Raw genomic sequence first — 14198 nt, 5'->3', positions numbered from 1 at the left:
CCGGGCTCAAGCAATTCTCCCTCGGACTACAGGCATGCGCCACCACACCTGGCTAATTTTGTATTTTTAGTAGAGACGGGGTTTCTCCATGTTGGTCAGGCTGGTCTTGAACTCCCGACCTCAGGTGATCTGCCCGCCTCGGCCTCCCAAAGTGCTGGGATTACAGGCGTGAGCCACCGCGCCCGGCCGATATTCTCTTTCAAATGTTCTTACCACAGAAATGGTAGGTAATGAAAATGTTAATTAGCTTGACTAAATTATTCCACATTATAGTCATAAATCATAACACCACTTTGTATGCCATAAATATATACAATTGTAATATGTCACTTTACAATAAAAATTTAAAAAGAAGTTAAAAAAAAAGACATGGCATTCTCTACATGGAATAGTATATGGGACTACACCCATTCAGTTTCTCTTATTAATCAAAGACAGACAATAATGATGTGAAAAACATTCAACAAACAAGAATGAAAAAGACTTTTACTTTCTTTAAAAGTAAAGGCATAAGTACACACTTCAGGGTGGCAGGTGAAAAAGGCAGTCATGTTTACATACATAAAGGACCTAAAAGAACAATTTACTTACTATCTATTATCTGTTACATTGGTAAAGGAAAGATAAAGAGAAAAAACTAGAACATCAGAGTCTGTCTGAATGGAAAGCTAGGCATTCTGAGACAAGGAAGCTATTTCAGGAATGAGCGGCAGAACAGTGACAGCACTCTTTAAGTTTTACAAAAGAGAAGTGTGTTTTTTATCATTCTTTTTTTTCTCTGTGTGAAATGTGCCACAACTTGGATTGTTTTTTAACAAGTGTATTTGTCTAGTCTCAATCCATCCTTCTAGTTGGTTGCTAGCCAAAAACAATCTCTGCGCTGTACAAAACATATGCTCACCTTAGAAGGAATACAACCAACATTCAAGCACGTTCCACCAAGTGTTTCATTTTTCTCAACGCAGACTGTCTACAACCAAAGAAAATATTATTTAACTGCACATAACCCCAATGTTTCAGATCACTAAAATTCCAAATATATGTCTTAATTTGTCTACAAAACAAGCTATTTGAGCTGTGTTTTCACAGAGACTAAAATATGTAGTCCTTTATAATTTACCATTTGAATAATAATAAACTCTTTTGGGCTAACCCAAAAGTGAATTATTCTAAAAGATATTTTTGTGTGCTTAACATTACCAAATATACGCTTTTAGTTCCATCACTGTATCTTCCAAAGTGTGATTAGAAGTCAAAATGAAAAGTACTGGGAAGAGAAGAAAACTAATAGATTTCACTTTCCACTCCAAGAGAATACTATAACCAAATGAACCTAATCTTTATTAGTCTCAGGCTTACAAGTTATTTATAGAGTTAAGAAAGTATTTACCACGTTTTTGCCTGCAAAGTACTTTATACACATAATCAACCCTTCCCAAATTAAAATAAACCAATACTTAGTTGGAGTTCAAACCTTACCTTGAAGCCTAACTGGGCAGCTTTAATAGCAGCAACATATCCTCCAGGACCAGAACCTATAACTGTTACATCAGCATCAACTACAATAAAAGCAAATTGATATAAAATAGTAAATTGCTTAATAGTTACCAAAAAGAGCTCTTTGGAAGAGCAAACAAATAATCAGCATTTTCTACATAGTTTCTGCACTATTTTATTACTACTACTTGATGCTCTTTGATGCTACTGAAAAATGGCATAAATATTCAAATTTCATTTTCTGTTATCTTAAATTTCATTTTCTATTATTTTCTATTCATTACAACATGCAGAAACACAACTGAGTTCTGTAATACTAACATTGTATCCACTGACCTTCCTAAATTCTATTGATTTAATAACTGACAGGAATTTAGTGATATTGGAAGACAAGTATGTATGAAGCAAAGAGCCTGAGCTTTGGAATCTGACATTCTGGGCTTCAAATCTCAGCACTGCCAATGATTAGTTGTGTGAACTTGACCAAATGACTTAACCTTTCTGTAATATGGGGATGAAAACACTGCCTTCAATGATTGATGTTAGAATTAAATAAGATAATTTCATATAATGCTTTAATATTTCCAATAAATTTAAGACCTATTACCTTTTTCAGGTCCTTAACTTCTGAAATATGAGGGAAAAAACAGCTTCCACGTAATATTTAACAAATATGTTTTGAACTTGCATATTGATATTTTTTGTATACTTTAAGATAATAGGCTAACCAGAATATTCAATTAACTACTGTGGCTATTTTTCAAATAAAGATAAAAAATTGAAAATTAATTTTGATCAGTATCCTTAGGAGTGTAACAATCGTAATACTAATGTGCAAATAAGTTCAATTACTCCCATTCTTCTCAATCCAACTTCAAATAAAGTAACAATGACTTTTAAGAGTTAGGAAACAGTCTCCCTTTTCTTCCCCTTCCACTGTCCTGACAACCACAACTAGTCTAGCATTTAGCAATTCGTAACACATATTCACATATATTATCATGTTTGAGTCTCAGAATTTCCTATGAGGAAGATAAAGATGTCATAAATAAGACATTTCACAGAAGAAACAAGAAGTTCAAGAGAGGTCAATTAACTTGTCTAAGGTTAACTGGCAAGTGAACTGCAGAGACAAACTAAGCTTTTTGACTCTACTTCCAGTAGTCTTTCCATTATTCAATACTATTCCATTCCTCAGTTTTAACCATCATAAACTAAAATCCCAGAGAGCAATAATCAAGCTTTATAATCACTACCTAAGTGACCTTAGGTGAGTAATTTAACCTGCCTCATCTTTGTTTCCATACCTGGCAAAAGAAAGACCACAAAAAAATCTACTTCATAGAATAAAATAATGTACGTAATAATTTAGCATAGTACCTCTAGCACACATAGTAAGTATTCTATACAGAGTAGGTATATTCTGACCTACAAAGAATACTATTCTAATTTGCATCACCGCCTCTCCCCAAAAACACACATCCCTAGAGTAATATCATTCAAAAACCTTTGCTGGCCTGAATAGAATCATAGAACCTCTGTGTTGGTAGATAACTAAGTTATTCAGCCCAATTATCCACAAAAATCTAAGAATCCCTCCTGCTGAATAAATGAAAGTACTAGATTTTCTTTGGTTATAGCAGATGATAACTGAGATAATACATGAAAAATATGTACAGTCATTTCAATATATGAAAAATTGCTTCAATTTTTACTGATCCATCTGTGCTTTTTAGCCACCCTGCGTGGTTCAGACTCAGGTTCAGAATTAAGTATCTAATAAAATGTATTTTTATTTTCAAATCTTGAACCAAGTGATAATCTACACAACATCCCTCAAATGGGTTCTAATTTTTAATTTCAGAGTAATGTAAATACAAGCTACAAAACAGGTTTCTTTGCTGAATTTTTAATGTCTTTTCTGATTAAAAATACAAGTTTACTGAATAAATTTAAATACACTAAATAAAAAAAAAAAACCCATCCACATTGCCATACAACCCAGAGAAAACTTTATAGGACCTCCCAATCTTTTCTCTAGGAAAGTTTTTATAAAATTCAATTTTTGCCATATTTTATATTCTTTTCTCATTCTTACATGAGCATATATATTTATAACATATTATTGCTATGATTCTCCAAAAACCCTTTTAATGACAATAAAACTGAATTAAATATTTTAAATTTTGGGTATATGTATTTTTGAGCATGTATCTTTAATCACTGATATATAACAATTCTTATAGTAGGTCCATGGTACTAAAATGAAAAATAAATTTGGTTTGGAAAAGAACTGTTTTAGTAAGGTCAGGAGAAGTAAACAAGAGATAAAAGATAACAGCCAAAACCCTTGGGTTTCATTTCCATATTCACTACGTAATTTTAGGGTTTTTTTTTTTTTTTAAACTTCAGAAAATACCAAAAATTCAAGAGTTCCTCTCTCACTATAGATACTAGATGTAATATTCCATCACAATACCACTAAAGTGCTAAGATGCACAAAAATGAGAAAAAAGCAGACTCTTTATGTAAAGATCTGTCAACTGAGAATACAGGAGGGTATAAGCCAGGAACAATCTTTCAAAAACAAACCAGTATTTAGGGGAAGTATACACACATCTACAATATACTTTGAAATGTATCAAAAAATAAGATGGACTGATGGATAAATTGATGAGCACATATGTGGTACTGTAAGCACAGAAAATGTTAATGGAAGAAAATTATGGGTGTTCAATGTAAAATTCTTACAATTTTCTAAATGTTTGTAAATTTTCATAATAAAATGTCAGAAAAATAATCTAACTCTCACCTGTACCAAAGGATGCATACAAATGAAAGCTGACAACAAACGATTCTGACTCACCCTCTCCTTGTCAAGAAGAATTTTACAGGTTAGGTCCCATACATAAAGTTAAAAAATCAGAATACAGGCCGGCATGGTAGCTCATGCCTGTAATCCCAGCACTTTGGAAGGCCGGGGCAGGTGGTCACCTGAGGTCAGGAGTTTGAGACCAGCCTCACATGGCGAAACCCCATCTCTACCAAAAATACAAAATATTAGCCAGGCGTGGTTGTGAGAGCCTGTAATCAGCTACTCGGGAGGCTGAGGCAGGAGAATCACTTGAACCCGGGAGGTGGATGTTGCAGTGAACCGAAACCGTGTCACTGCACTACTCCAGCCTGGGTAACAAGAGCGAAACTCTATCTCAGAAAAAAAAAAAAAGGATACAGAAAAGTAGTTAAATGAAATACATTTATTTAAGGCAAGCCTGATGGAAAAATGGCAAATGACAGCTGAATAGCAATCTGTGTTTCAAGTGTCAGTGAAGTATCAGCTGATTCAAACATGGTCCTTTAGATTCTGAAATGTGTGCTCCTATCAGGTTTAAAGTATCAGGTTGATACTTTAAAAATACTGGAGTACAATAAGAAGTGACTGACTTGAACAAGGCAATTAATGTTATTAAAATTAACTCAAAGAAAAAAGGCAAGAAAAGTACTCTACAAATTCTCCAAGTGTTACATATTAGATCATTATAAGGAAAATAAGGCACCACAGTATCCAGGCTACCACTGAAATAAAGGTGTTGTGTTACAAATCAATTTTAATCATCAATATAATTATAAGATGTATCTCAAGAAGTCAGTCTGTGTAATCCCAGCACTCTGGGAGGCTAATGTGGGTGGATCACTTGAGGTCAGGACTTCAAGACAAGGCAGGCCAACATGGTGAAACCCTATCTCTACTAAAAATACAAAAATTAGCTGGGCATAGTGGTGCATGCCTGTAGTCCCAGCTACTCAGGAGGCTGACGCATGAGAATCTCCTGAACCTGCGAGGCAGAAGTTGCAGTGAACCAAGATCGCACCATTGCACCCCAGCTTGCACGACAGAGTGAGACCCTGTTTCAAAAAAAAAGTCAGTCTACAATACCTAACGCTTGGGTAGTTTACAATGTGCCAGTTAGTGAGCCAGTCACGTGTACTGTCTTATGTAAGCCTCATTACATTTCTATGACATAGTTATTACTACCATTAACAGAGGAAGAAAAGGTTGAAAACAACTAAATAACTTGCATAAGGCTACACAACTAGTAAGTAATCTAGCCAGGATTCAAACAAAGTCCTCTAGATTCTGACATGTATGCTCCTACATACCATTATGTTCTATCGCCTGCCAAAACACTCAGATGATCCCATAATCTCCCGGACAATCAAAAACTTCAACTAAAATGACAAGAATATGCTTTACTATCAGAACAAAATCAAATATTTATGACTCATCAGTACCTTCAATAACCTTACAATACAGTAAGGAAAAAGAGGTACATGTTAAAATGAAGATAAAACCAGATTTTTGGCTGGGCGTGGGGGCTCACACCTGTAATACCAGCACTTTGGGAGGCCAAGGCGGGCAGATCACCTGAGGTCAGGACTTCAAGACCGGCCTGGCCAACATGGTGAAACCCCGTCTCTACTGAAAATACAAAAATTAGCCGGGCATGGTGGCAGGTGCCTGTAATCCCAGCTACTCGGGAGGCTGAGGCAGGAGAATTGCTTGAACCTGGGAGGCGGAGGTTACAGTGAGCCAAGATTGTGCCATTGCACTCCAGTCTAGGAGACAAGAGCGAGACTTTGTCTTAGGAAAAAAAAAAAAAAAAAAAACCCAGATTTTTAAAAAGAAAAATCAAACAGGAAAAGAGATGTCATAAGGCAATAATCATTAATTACCAAATGTACTGAATATAAGAGCTACTTGGTAAGGTTTATTTGCTGACATTTTGTTGAGGGGTAAGGGAAGTTGTTTTTACATTGTCAATGGCCTTATTCTCCAGTCTTTTTCAGTAACCTCCTCCCATAGTGAACACTCTATACTTGTTATCACCCAAAACTGTTCAGCCTCTGAAATCAACACTCCACCTTCTGGTCATAACCTCCTGGTCCCTAAAGAAGAAATACAGTGAAAAAAGAAATAATCTGAAGTAAAACAAACCTGGGTTCCAAACTCTACCCCGGCTAAATTCTTGGGCCAATTACTCAATCTCTCTGGGCTTTGATAACATGGGGATAATAGTAAGGATGACACCTGCAGCCTCAGAGAGTATGCATGTTAAGATCCTAGGAAGGTGCCAGGTGCATACTGGTTACTCTGTGATACTCCCCTTCTCAGATCCACCTCCAAACTTCAGTCCGGCAGCCTCTAGTCTCATTCACATCCTCCATTTTAGTCTACACAGTAATACCGCAGAGCTAAAACCCAACTCAGATGTTATTCTCTTTGTTGTTATGCTCTATTGGTTCCCCAATCTCTTGTTAGATAAAGCCCATGTTCCTAAGTACAACATCCAAATTCCTTCAGTAACTATTTCTCCAGCCTCATCTCCTACCACGTTCTGTTTACTCACCAATACCATGCAGTTTAAGCCTCAGTAACAGTGAATTACTACTCTTAGCCTACATGCATAGAATTATGCTCATCTACCTATGTACGATCTGTTCCATCTACCTAGAAATAAACACTAACAGCATGCATTTCACATTACAAACACTACTTTAAACTCTTGGGGGGGGGGGGTGTGCCTGCACATGCTGTGTCATGTGTGTATACATAAATGACATAGCCCTAGTTCTTATAGTATAAATAGGAAAAAAAAAAAAAAAAGAATTACAGTAAAAGGTCCAACCTGTAACCAGAGTTACTCTCAACCTTTTCAGCTATCAACATAATTCCTTAGGAAAGAATTATGTGACCATTCCTAACCCATATATATATAGATGTCATTACTCCCTATGCTTAGTCCGTGGACCCCTGTCACAATTATGTGTTGGATGTTTGTCTCCCCCAGCTAAATTGCAAGCGCTATAAAAGCTGGGTCTTGTCCGTCTTGCTCACTGCTGTATTCCAGTAGTTAGCCCAGTGACTAACACACAGTAGATATTAGTATCTGTCAAAATAATAAATAAAAGAATGAATGAATGAGTGAACATGAGTGATATAAGTGCTACAAGTTTGATTAAGTGCTGTCATGAAATAAAAGGTCACATCAACAGCAACACACACAACTTTGCAAATTCTGATGAACCTGGTTCATAAGGCTATTCAGACATCTCTCAGATGTTGTAACCGAGACTGTATCATAGTAAGATTTGAACTCCTCAGGGGAGTCAATCAATACTCATGTAAGGAAGAAAACTGAATAAAACATTAACAGTGCAGGCTCTGAAGTCAAAAGGATTCTCCCAGCTCTGTCATTTCCTAGTTGAAAAACCTAACTCTTCCATCTATAAAATGGGGAGAACAGCAGCACATAGGTAGTAGAAAGGCCATGAGGGTTAAATCTGTGCCCAAGACAGAGTTAAGCCCTTAGTGCATCAGTTAATATTATCATTGTTGTAGCTGGATACTTACTTTGTACAAGACACCATACCAGATGCTTTGCCATAGAGCAGTAACTAAAACAGACCTGGCCCAGGGTTCATTCATTCAATAAATATGTACTGATTACCTACTGTATCACTTTAGGTACAAAACAAAACAGTCAGTCACACACAGTCCCTGCCCTGATGAAGTCTGCATTCCTGAGGAAAAGACAGTAAGCACATACCTCAGACAAATACAAGTATGTGTGTAAAATGTTTGTTACTGCATCCACTCAAAGCTTTTACACACTTTACATACATGGGTACTAAGTGATTCATGATTTACTCAATGTCAAGGGATCCCCAAACTGATCGTGGAACGCTCAGCCTCATTCCACTAAAATCCAAGTTCTGGCTCAGGAGCTGCCTGGCAAATAGAAGGCACTGAATAATCTTTGTTGACTGATTCCAAAGGTATAAAAAACATCCTTTAGAAATGAAAATCTAACATCTCTCCTGTTATGTGAGTTGAGAAAATGAGATTCCCATTTAAAAAGAGACAAAGTGTATAAGAGGTCCAACTTTTCCCCTCATCATCATATTAGCTTTTTTTAGAAAAGGATTTCTTGAACTGTTTAAAGCTAGGATAAATCACTCACTCACTGTTGGTCATGGGTGACTAGAATCCTCCCCCTTCCTCTAGAAATAAAATATCCAAAATGATAATGGCTGGATAACAGTTGAGGATACAGGATTAAATTACTTCACAGAATGCAGGGAGACTGACAGTCACAGTTCCCCCAGATAATGATTTCTATAATTGAAGCTTTAAGACACTCGATTTTACTTATAATCCATATGGGTGAATTCAGTAAATGTCAAAACGGTTCATTTCAAATAATCAATATCCTTGGTACTGACAGGTCAAAATACTTCAACATAATCCTATTGATTTTCTGTTTTAAATAATTAAAAAAAAATAAAACGCATATCCTTTACAGGAACTTCAAAAATATAAAAAAAGTATACAGGAGAAAATTCCATGATCCATAGCTTCCTTTTAAGGTACATCCTGCTAATCTTTAAAACATGCTTTTGATAAACCCATGAAGACTTTCATTCAGGATGTCAAGAAAGTCATCTCATCATTCTAAACAGTATTAAAATAACCAACACAACCTCACCCAATGGACAAAATTAACTTTTTAAATGTAAACATATGAAATTGCTGCCCTGCTCAAAACCTTTGTTTCCCATCATACTTGGAGTACGATCCAAACTACTAGGCCTGGCTTATAAGGCACTCCATGATCTGTCTCCTGCCTACCTCTCTGATTTTACATTCTATGGGTTTCTATTCCAGCCCCACCAGCCTTCTTGCTATTCCTTAAACTTCACAAGCTAAGTTCCACCTCAGACCTTTCTCAGTGTTGTTTCCCTCTGCCTGAAGTAACCTCAATCCTTCACTTCACTCAGGATCCTGCCCAGACATCATCTCCTCAGAAAGGCCTTTCCTGACACTGTATCTAAAATTATCTTTCTCCCTATCACCTGCTTTAATTGTCAGTTACTTCCCAAAATATTTATCCGTTACTTATATATTGTTTGTCTTTTATCACCAAATTACAAGTTTCACAAGAGCAGGGTTTTACCTTGTTCACCGCCTGGAACACACTAGCTCAACACACATTCAAACGAATAAATACATAAACAAATGAACTATAAGACACTTAACATAAGTTATTCCAATATTCACTTACTTTTACATAGAAACAAAAACGAACTGTCAACTAACGTGATGAAAAAAATGTTTTACTTAAGTACTTACTCGGCTGATCTGCGTAAGTTCTCAGAGGCACTGCAGAAAGTCCCTGTAGGCCATGAGATATTCGATTGAAATGGCCCCTCTAGAAAAAGAAAATGTTCCTATTATGTAAGATATGAATTCAAAACATAGAACTACTTAAGGCTGATGAAAACAGAACAATTTTTGGCAAATGTATCAAGCAAGGATTATTAGTGTATCTTCTTCCATTGCCACACAGAAGTTACAGATCAATTTTCCCTCTTTGACGATAACTCTTTGACGATAACTAATCATTTGAACTTTTCAGTCTCAGCTTGCCACACCCATCTTTTTATTATGAATAGTCAACAAACCATCTCATACTTAATTTTAAAAATGTATTCAATGGTATTTTTATTCAATTTTCAGAAAACATGGCTAATTATTAGTGCCAGGGATCATTTTAATGTCATAAAGCTCTGAGCCAGCCGTGGTGGCTCACGCCTGTAATCTCAACACTTTGGGAGGCTGAAGTGGGCAGATCACCTGAGGTCAGGAGTTCCAGACCAGCCTGGCCAACATGATGAAGCCCCGTCTCTACTAAAAATACAAGAAAATTTGCCAGGTATAGAGGCGGGCGCCTGTAATCCCAGCTACTCGGGAGGCCGAGGCAGGAGAATCGGTTGAACCTGGGAGGCGGAGGATGCAGTAAGCGGAGATCGCGCCATTGCACTCTAGCCTGGACGTCAGAGTGAGACTCCGTCTCAAAATAAATAAATGAATAAAGCTCTGAAAGTTCTAACTTAAATACTTGAATAATCTATACATGATAATCCTTTTACCTGTAATTTTTGTTTCCTAACTTTAAGCCAGCATGTATATATAGTCCATATTTACCTAGAACCATCTATGAAGATGTTCCTGAGCCATCAACTAGGAATAGCAAATTAGACAAGGTAACTTAGGAAAATGCACCAAGTAGTGTACTTACGTTCTGGAGCTACGACAGTTTGATAAAACTCATCATCTCCCTAATCTCTATATATGGATGGCTACCATTTCCTAACGGCAATGAGGCAGAAAGAAAGAAAGCAAACAGCCCCTGCTCCTATCACAGTAGGCAAATGGGCGGCAGTGACAAAACTACTCCAAGGCAACTCTTAACACTTGAGGTCAGGACAGCAAACCCAAAGAGCAGCCGACTGTCAATCTTAGAGTTTTAGTCCCACCTCCGCCGCTCCCTAAAAGCATGAATTATAGAATGTTACATTAAGTTTTGGGAACGCAGGTTCCTCATCTCTGAAACAAAGGGGTTTGATCGCTATATTAATTTTGAGGTCTCCACCAATATAGTACCCGGCCACGGTGCCACATACACACAATTTGGCTGTGTCTGGTAGGCAGGTTTAAAAGGAAAGTTGTTCTGATAACCTGCTGCAATTAAAGATTTAAATATCCAGAAAGACCTGAGAGATGGCAATGAACACCAGCTGAAAGCTGCCAACACCGACAAGACCTTAGGGGAACTCCGAGGGCTTTCTGTTGGAGCTGACTGGGTCTGAACCATTCAAGAAGTGACCCCAGGGCTACCTGTCCACTGCATAAAATGAGGCCACTCAGGGGTCAGAATTAGGATGAGAAAAGGACAGAGGGTATAAAGAGCCAGACTATACGGGACGTGGGTGGCTTACACGTCCTCCAAGGTAGAGGCCTCTGTGTGACCGGGATGGCCCTTGGCCCAGGCTTGGGGGTGTGGCATGTGTGACCGCCGGCCGTCACACAACCTGAAAGGACTCGCCACAGCCTGGGCCCAGGCCCGTCCCTCGCCTGCTGCCGCCACAGGAGAAGCTGCTACCTCGGAGCCTAGGGCCGGGCTGAGCCGGTGCAGAGGCGGGGCCAGAGGTGGTGCGGGCCAGGCGCCTGGGCTCCGCTAGGCCAGCGGGCTTAGGCCGCGTCCCGGACCCACTGAGCGGGACCTTCCGTGCCTCTGGCTCAGCACGACCCCACCTATCGGCCCTCACCTTGGCCAAGGAGCAGTACACACGACTCCAGCTCTGCATTTTTCCGCTGTATCTTCCCTTCCGCCAATGCTTTAACCTCCGCTGGGCGCCTCCTCCGCCTTGCCAAGGTCTCCCCGACCTGCGCATGCACAGGCGCAGTTACGTTTCCGCCCGGGAGCAGCGCGATTGGCCCGCGCGGTTCTACCGTAAGAGGTGTTCCTGTCAGGCTAGGCGTCGTACGCTGTCGTAAGGAGCGTAGTGCTTTGTCGCAGCGGGGGTGGTGGTGGGAAAGATTTAGGGGCCGGTGTCAAAATGTCGAGCTACAATGTATTCTTATACTTGGAAGATGAAATAAACAAATAAAACTATCGTTTGCCTAATGCACGCTACAGACAGTAAAGCGTGACAAGTTTGACAACCTCTTGGTTGTGCTAGGCATTCCTCGGCACTTTCTACAGAGATTTCATCCTTGCAACAACCATATGGAGTATTACTAGTATTTCCATTTCTTGGATGAGGCCCAGAGAGGTTAAACATTGACCCCAAGGTCTTGAAAAGGAGAGATAACTGCAGCCCCAAGGCCAAAACCTTTGGTCTTAACTACTGCTTTATACTCGCTCCCCTCAAGTGCCATATAAGGGATGGGGCTACAGATTTTGGCATCGCCAGCATTCTGCTCTAATTAGCTAACTGACAATAGGTAGAAAACACACTATCTTCTATTTCTTTGGTTGAGAAACACATCTGCCCAGTAAAACAGAGTGGGATGGTGGATGAGATTTTAGGTTTTGAGAGATAATCGGTTGAAAGGGTTGAAAAACACTGTCTTCAAGATTGAGCACGAAAGTCTAAGGTCTGATTCTTGCCTTCCATAACTCTAAATAGTGTGAATAAACTTAATTCTACATTTATTGAAAGTCTACCACCCAGGCCTTGTGCTGGGCTAAACACTGGTTAGAAATTACTGCCTATGTTCAGATTTAGATATGTTGTAATATTTAGTGTTTGTTATAGAGACGGCATTGCTGGCAGCTCTGTCCTGTGACAGGGTCCCCGGCTCCTTTTATCTCGTGACTCTGCCATCATCACAGCTTGCCTTGCATCCTTCATTCAAGATGGCTGCTGGAGTTTCTACAATCATATCCCCTCATTCCATCTGATAACAAAGCCACACCTAGCTGCAAGGGGATCTGCGAAACATAGTCTTGTCACCTGAGTGCCTACCTAAAATTGTATTAATAAGCAAGATGAAATGAAGAGATATTGGGGGACAGTGAGTAGCCTCTACCACACAGATGGGGAGAATTGTCTCCTCTCCAGCTTCATGGCAGTTTTTGACATCTGGTCTAGGAGTTATTGTTCCATATGCACCAAATCTCACAGTTCTTTCCTGAACTTTCTGGGACTTTGTCCCCTACTCCCTGGTCCAAAATTACAATATCGTATTTTTATTTTTTAAAAATGAAACATTTCCATCCCTTCCAGCTGTCATTCACAAAGCCTAGGAGCTCAACCTAGTATGAGAATTGAGGCAGGAAATAGATTCGTTACTGCACTCACCATATTCCTCCACATTCCTCCTCATCTCTTCTACCAATTATACCTCTTCTCCTCTCAGCTAGAACAAAAGCCACAATGCATATAAATCAATGCAAACACGCTGGGGGTGGAGGGAGAGATGTCAACAATGGACAGCCCACACTTGCAGTGTTTGTATTCCAGCTAAGGAATATAACCAGAAATTGAAACATACTTATTTTGCTAACTTGATTTTTTTCACTTAAAACTCTCACGAGCAAATTTCCACCTTCATATTGGCCTACAACATTAGTTCTAATTGTTTGGGTGAGGGAGAAAGGACAAGATCGAGGAAGGTGAACAAGAAAGCACAAGCCATGTTGCTTCCGGGTTCTTCCTCACCAACATTCCCGTACACGGGAAAATGCAGCCCGCCCCAGGAAGATGCAGATCAACCGAGCATGCGCTAGATGACGTCAATCCGAAGAGATGGAAACTTACCCGGCCAGGCCTATGGAGACGCCCCTATCACGCCCTTATCCCGCCCACTGCCCTCCCCCTTCCAGTACCAATGCATAAAATTCTGCCAGTGGCAGGAGCCAATGTGACTTCTTCAGCCCCCGCATTTGTGGACCGGAGAACCTCACCTGAGAGCGTCGGCGCGACTTCCCTGGCCCCCCACACCTGAGGACCAGAGAACCTCGCGGAGAGTGTATGCATATTTGCAAATAAAAGGCTACCACTTTCTTTGCTCGTTTTGGCCTTTATTGATATTTAGTCTTTGCGTCTATTAATAGTAGTAATAGAGAAACAAAACACTAATGACTACTAAGAATTTTGGGACATACCCATTTAACTATATTTTATTATTAGATATGTAAGCCATTACCAATTTTTCAATGTCATGATTGAAAATCACCTGAGGTCAGGAGGAGTTCGAGACCAGTTTGGCCAACATGGCAAAACCCCATCTCTACTAAAAATACAAAAATTAGCAGGGTGTGGTGGCATGCGCCTGTAATCCCAGCTACCCA

General features: G+C 39.3%; 1 protein-coding gene across 1 annotated transcript in view; it reads right to left on the bottom strand.

Moving 5' to 3' along the window:
• Positions 1–11804, bottom strand: part of DLD (dihydrolipoamide dehydrogenase) — a 29893-nt gene extending 18089 nt beyond the window's left edge. Inside the window, exons 1-4 of the mRNA XM_007982562.3 lie at positions 11668–11804; positions 9689–9767; positions 1480–1559; positions 902–970 (exon numbers count right to left, since the gene is read on the bottom strand). Coding sequence (XP_007980753.3) covers positions 902–970; positions 1480–1559; positions 9689–9767; positions 11668–11793 — 354 coding nt within the window. The 5' untranslated portion in view covers positions 11794–11804. The remainder of the gene's footprint in view (positions 1–901; positions 971–1479; positions 1560–9688; positions 9768–11667) is intronic.
• Between the last annotated feature and the right edge of the window lie 2394 nt (positions 11805–14198).

The sequence above is a fragment of the Chlorocebus sabaeus genome, chromosome 21 (genome assembly GCF_047675955.1).
Source record: "Chlorocebus sabaeus isolate Y175 chromosome 21, mChlSab1.0.hap1, whole genome shotgun sequence".
Lineage (NCBI taxonomy): Eukaryota > Metazoa > Chordata > Mammalia > Primates > Cercopithecidae > Chlorocebus > Chlorocebus sabaeus.
Note: the sequence above shows the minus strand (reverse complement) of the source record. Positions and strands in the feature narration are given on the sequence as shown.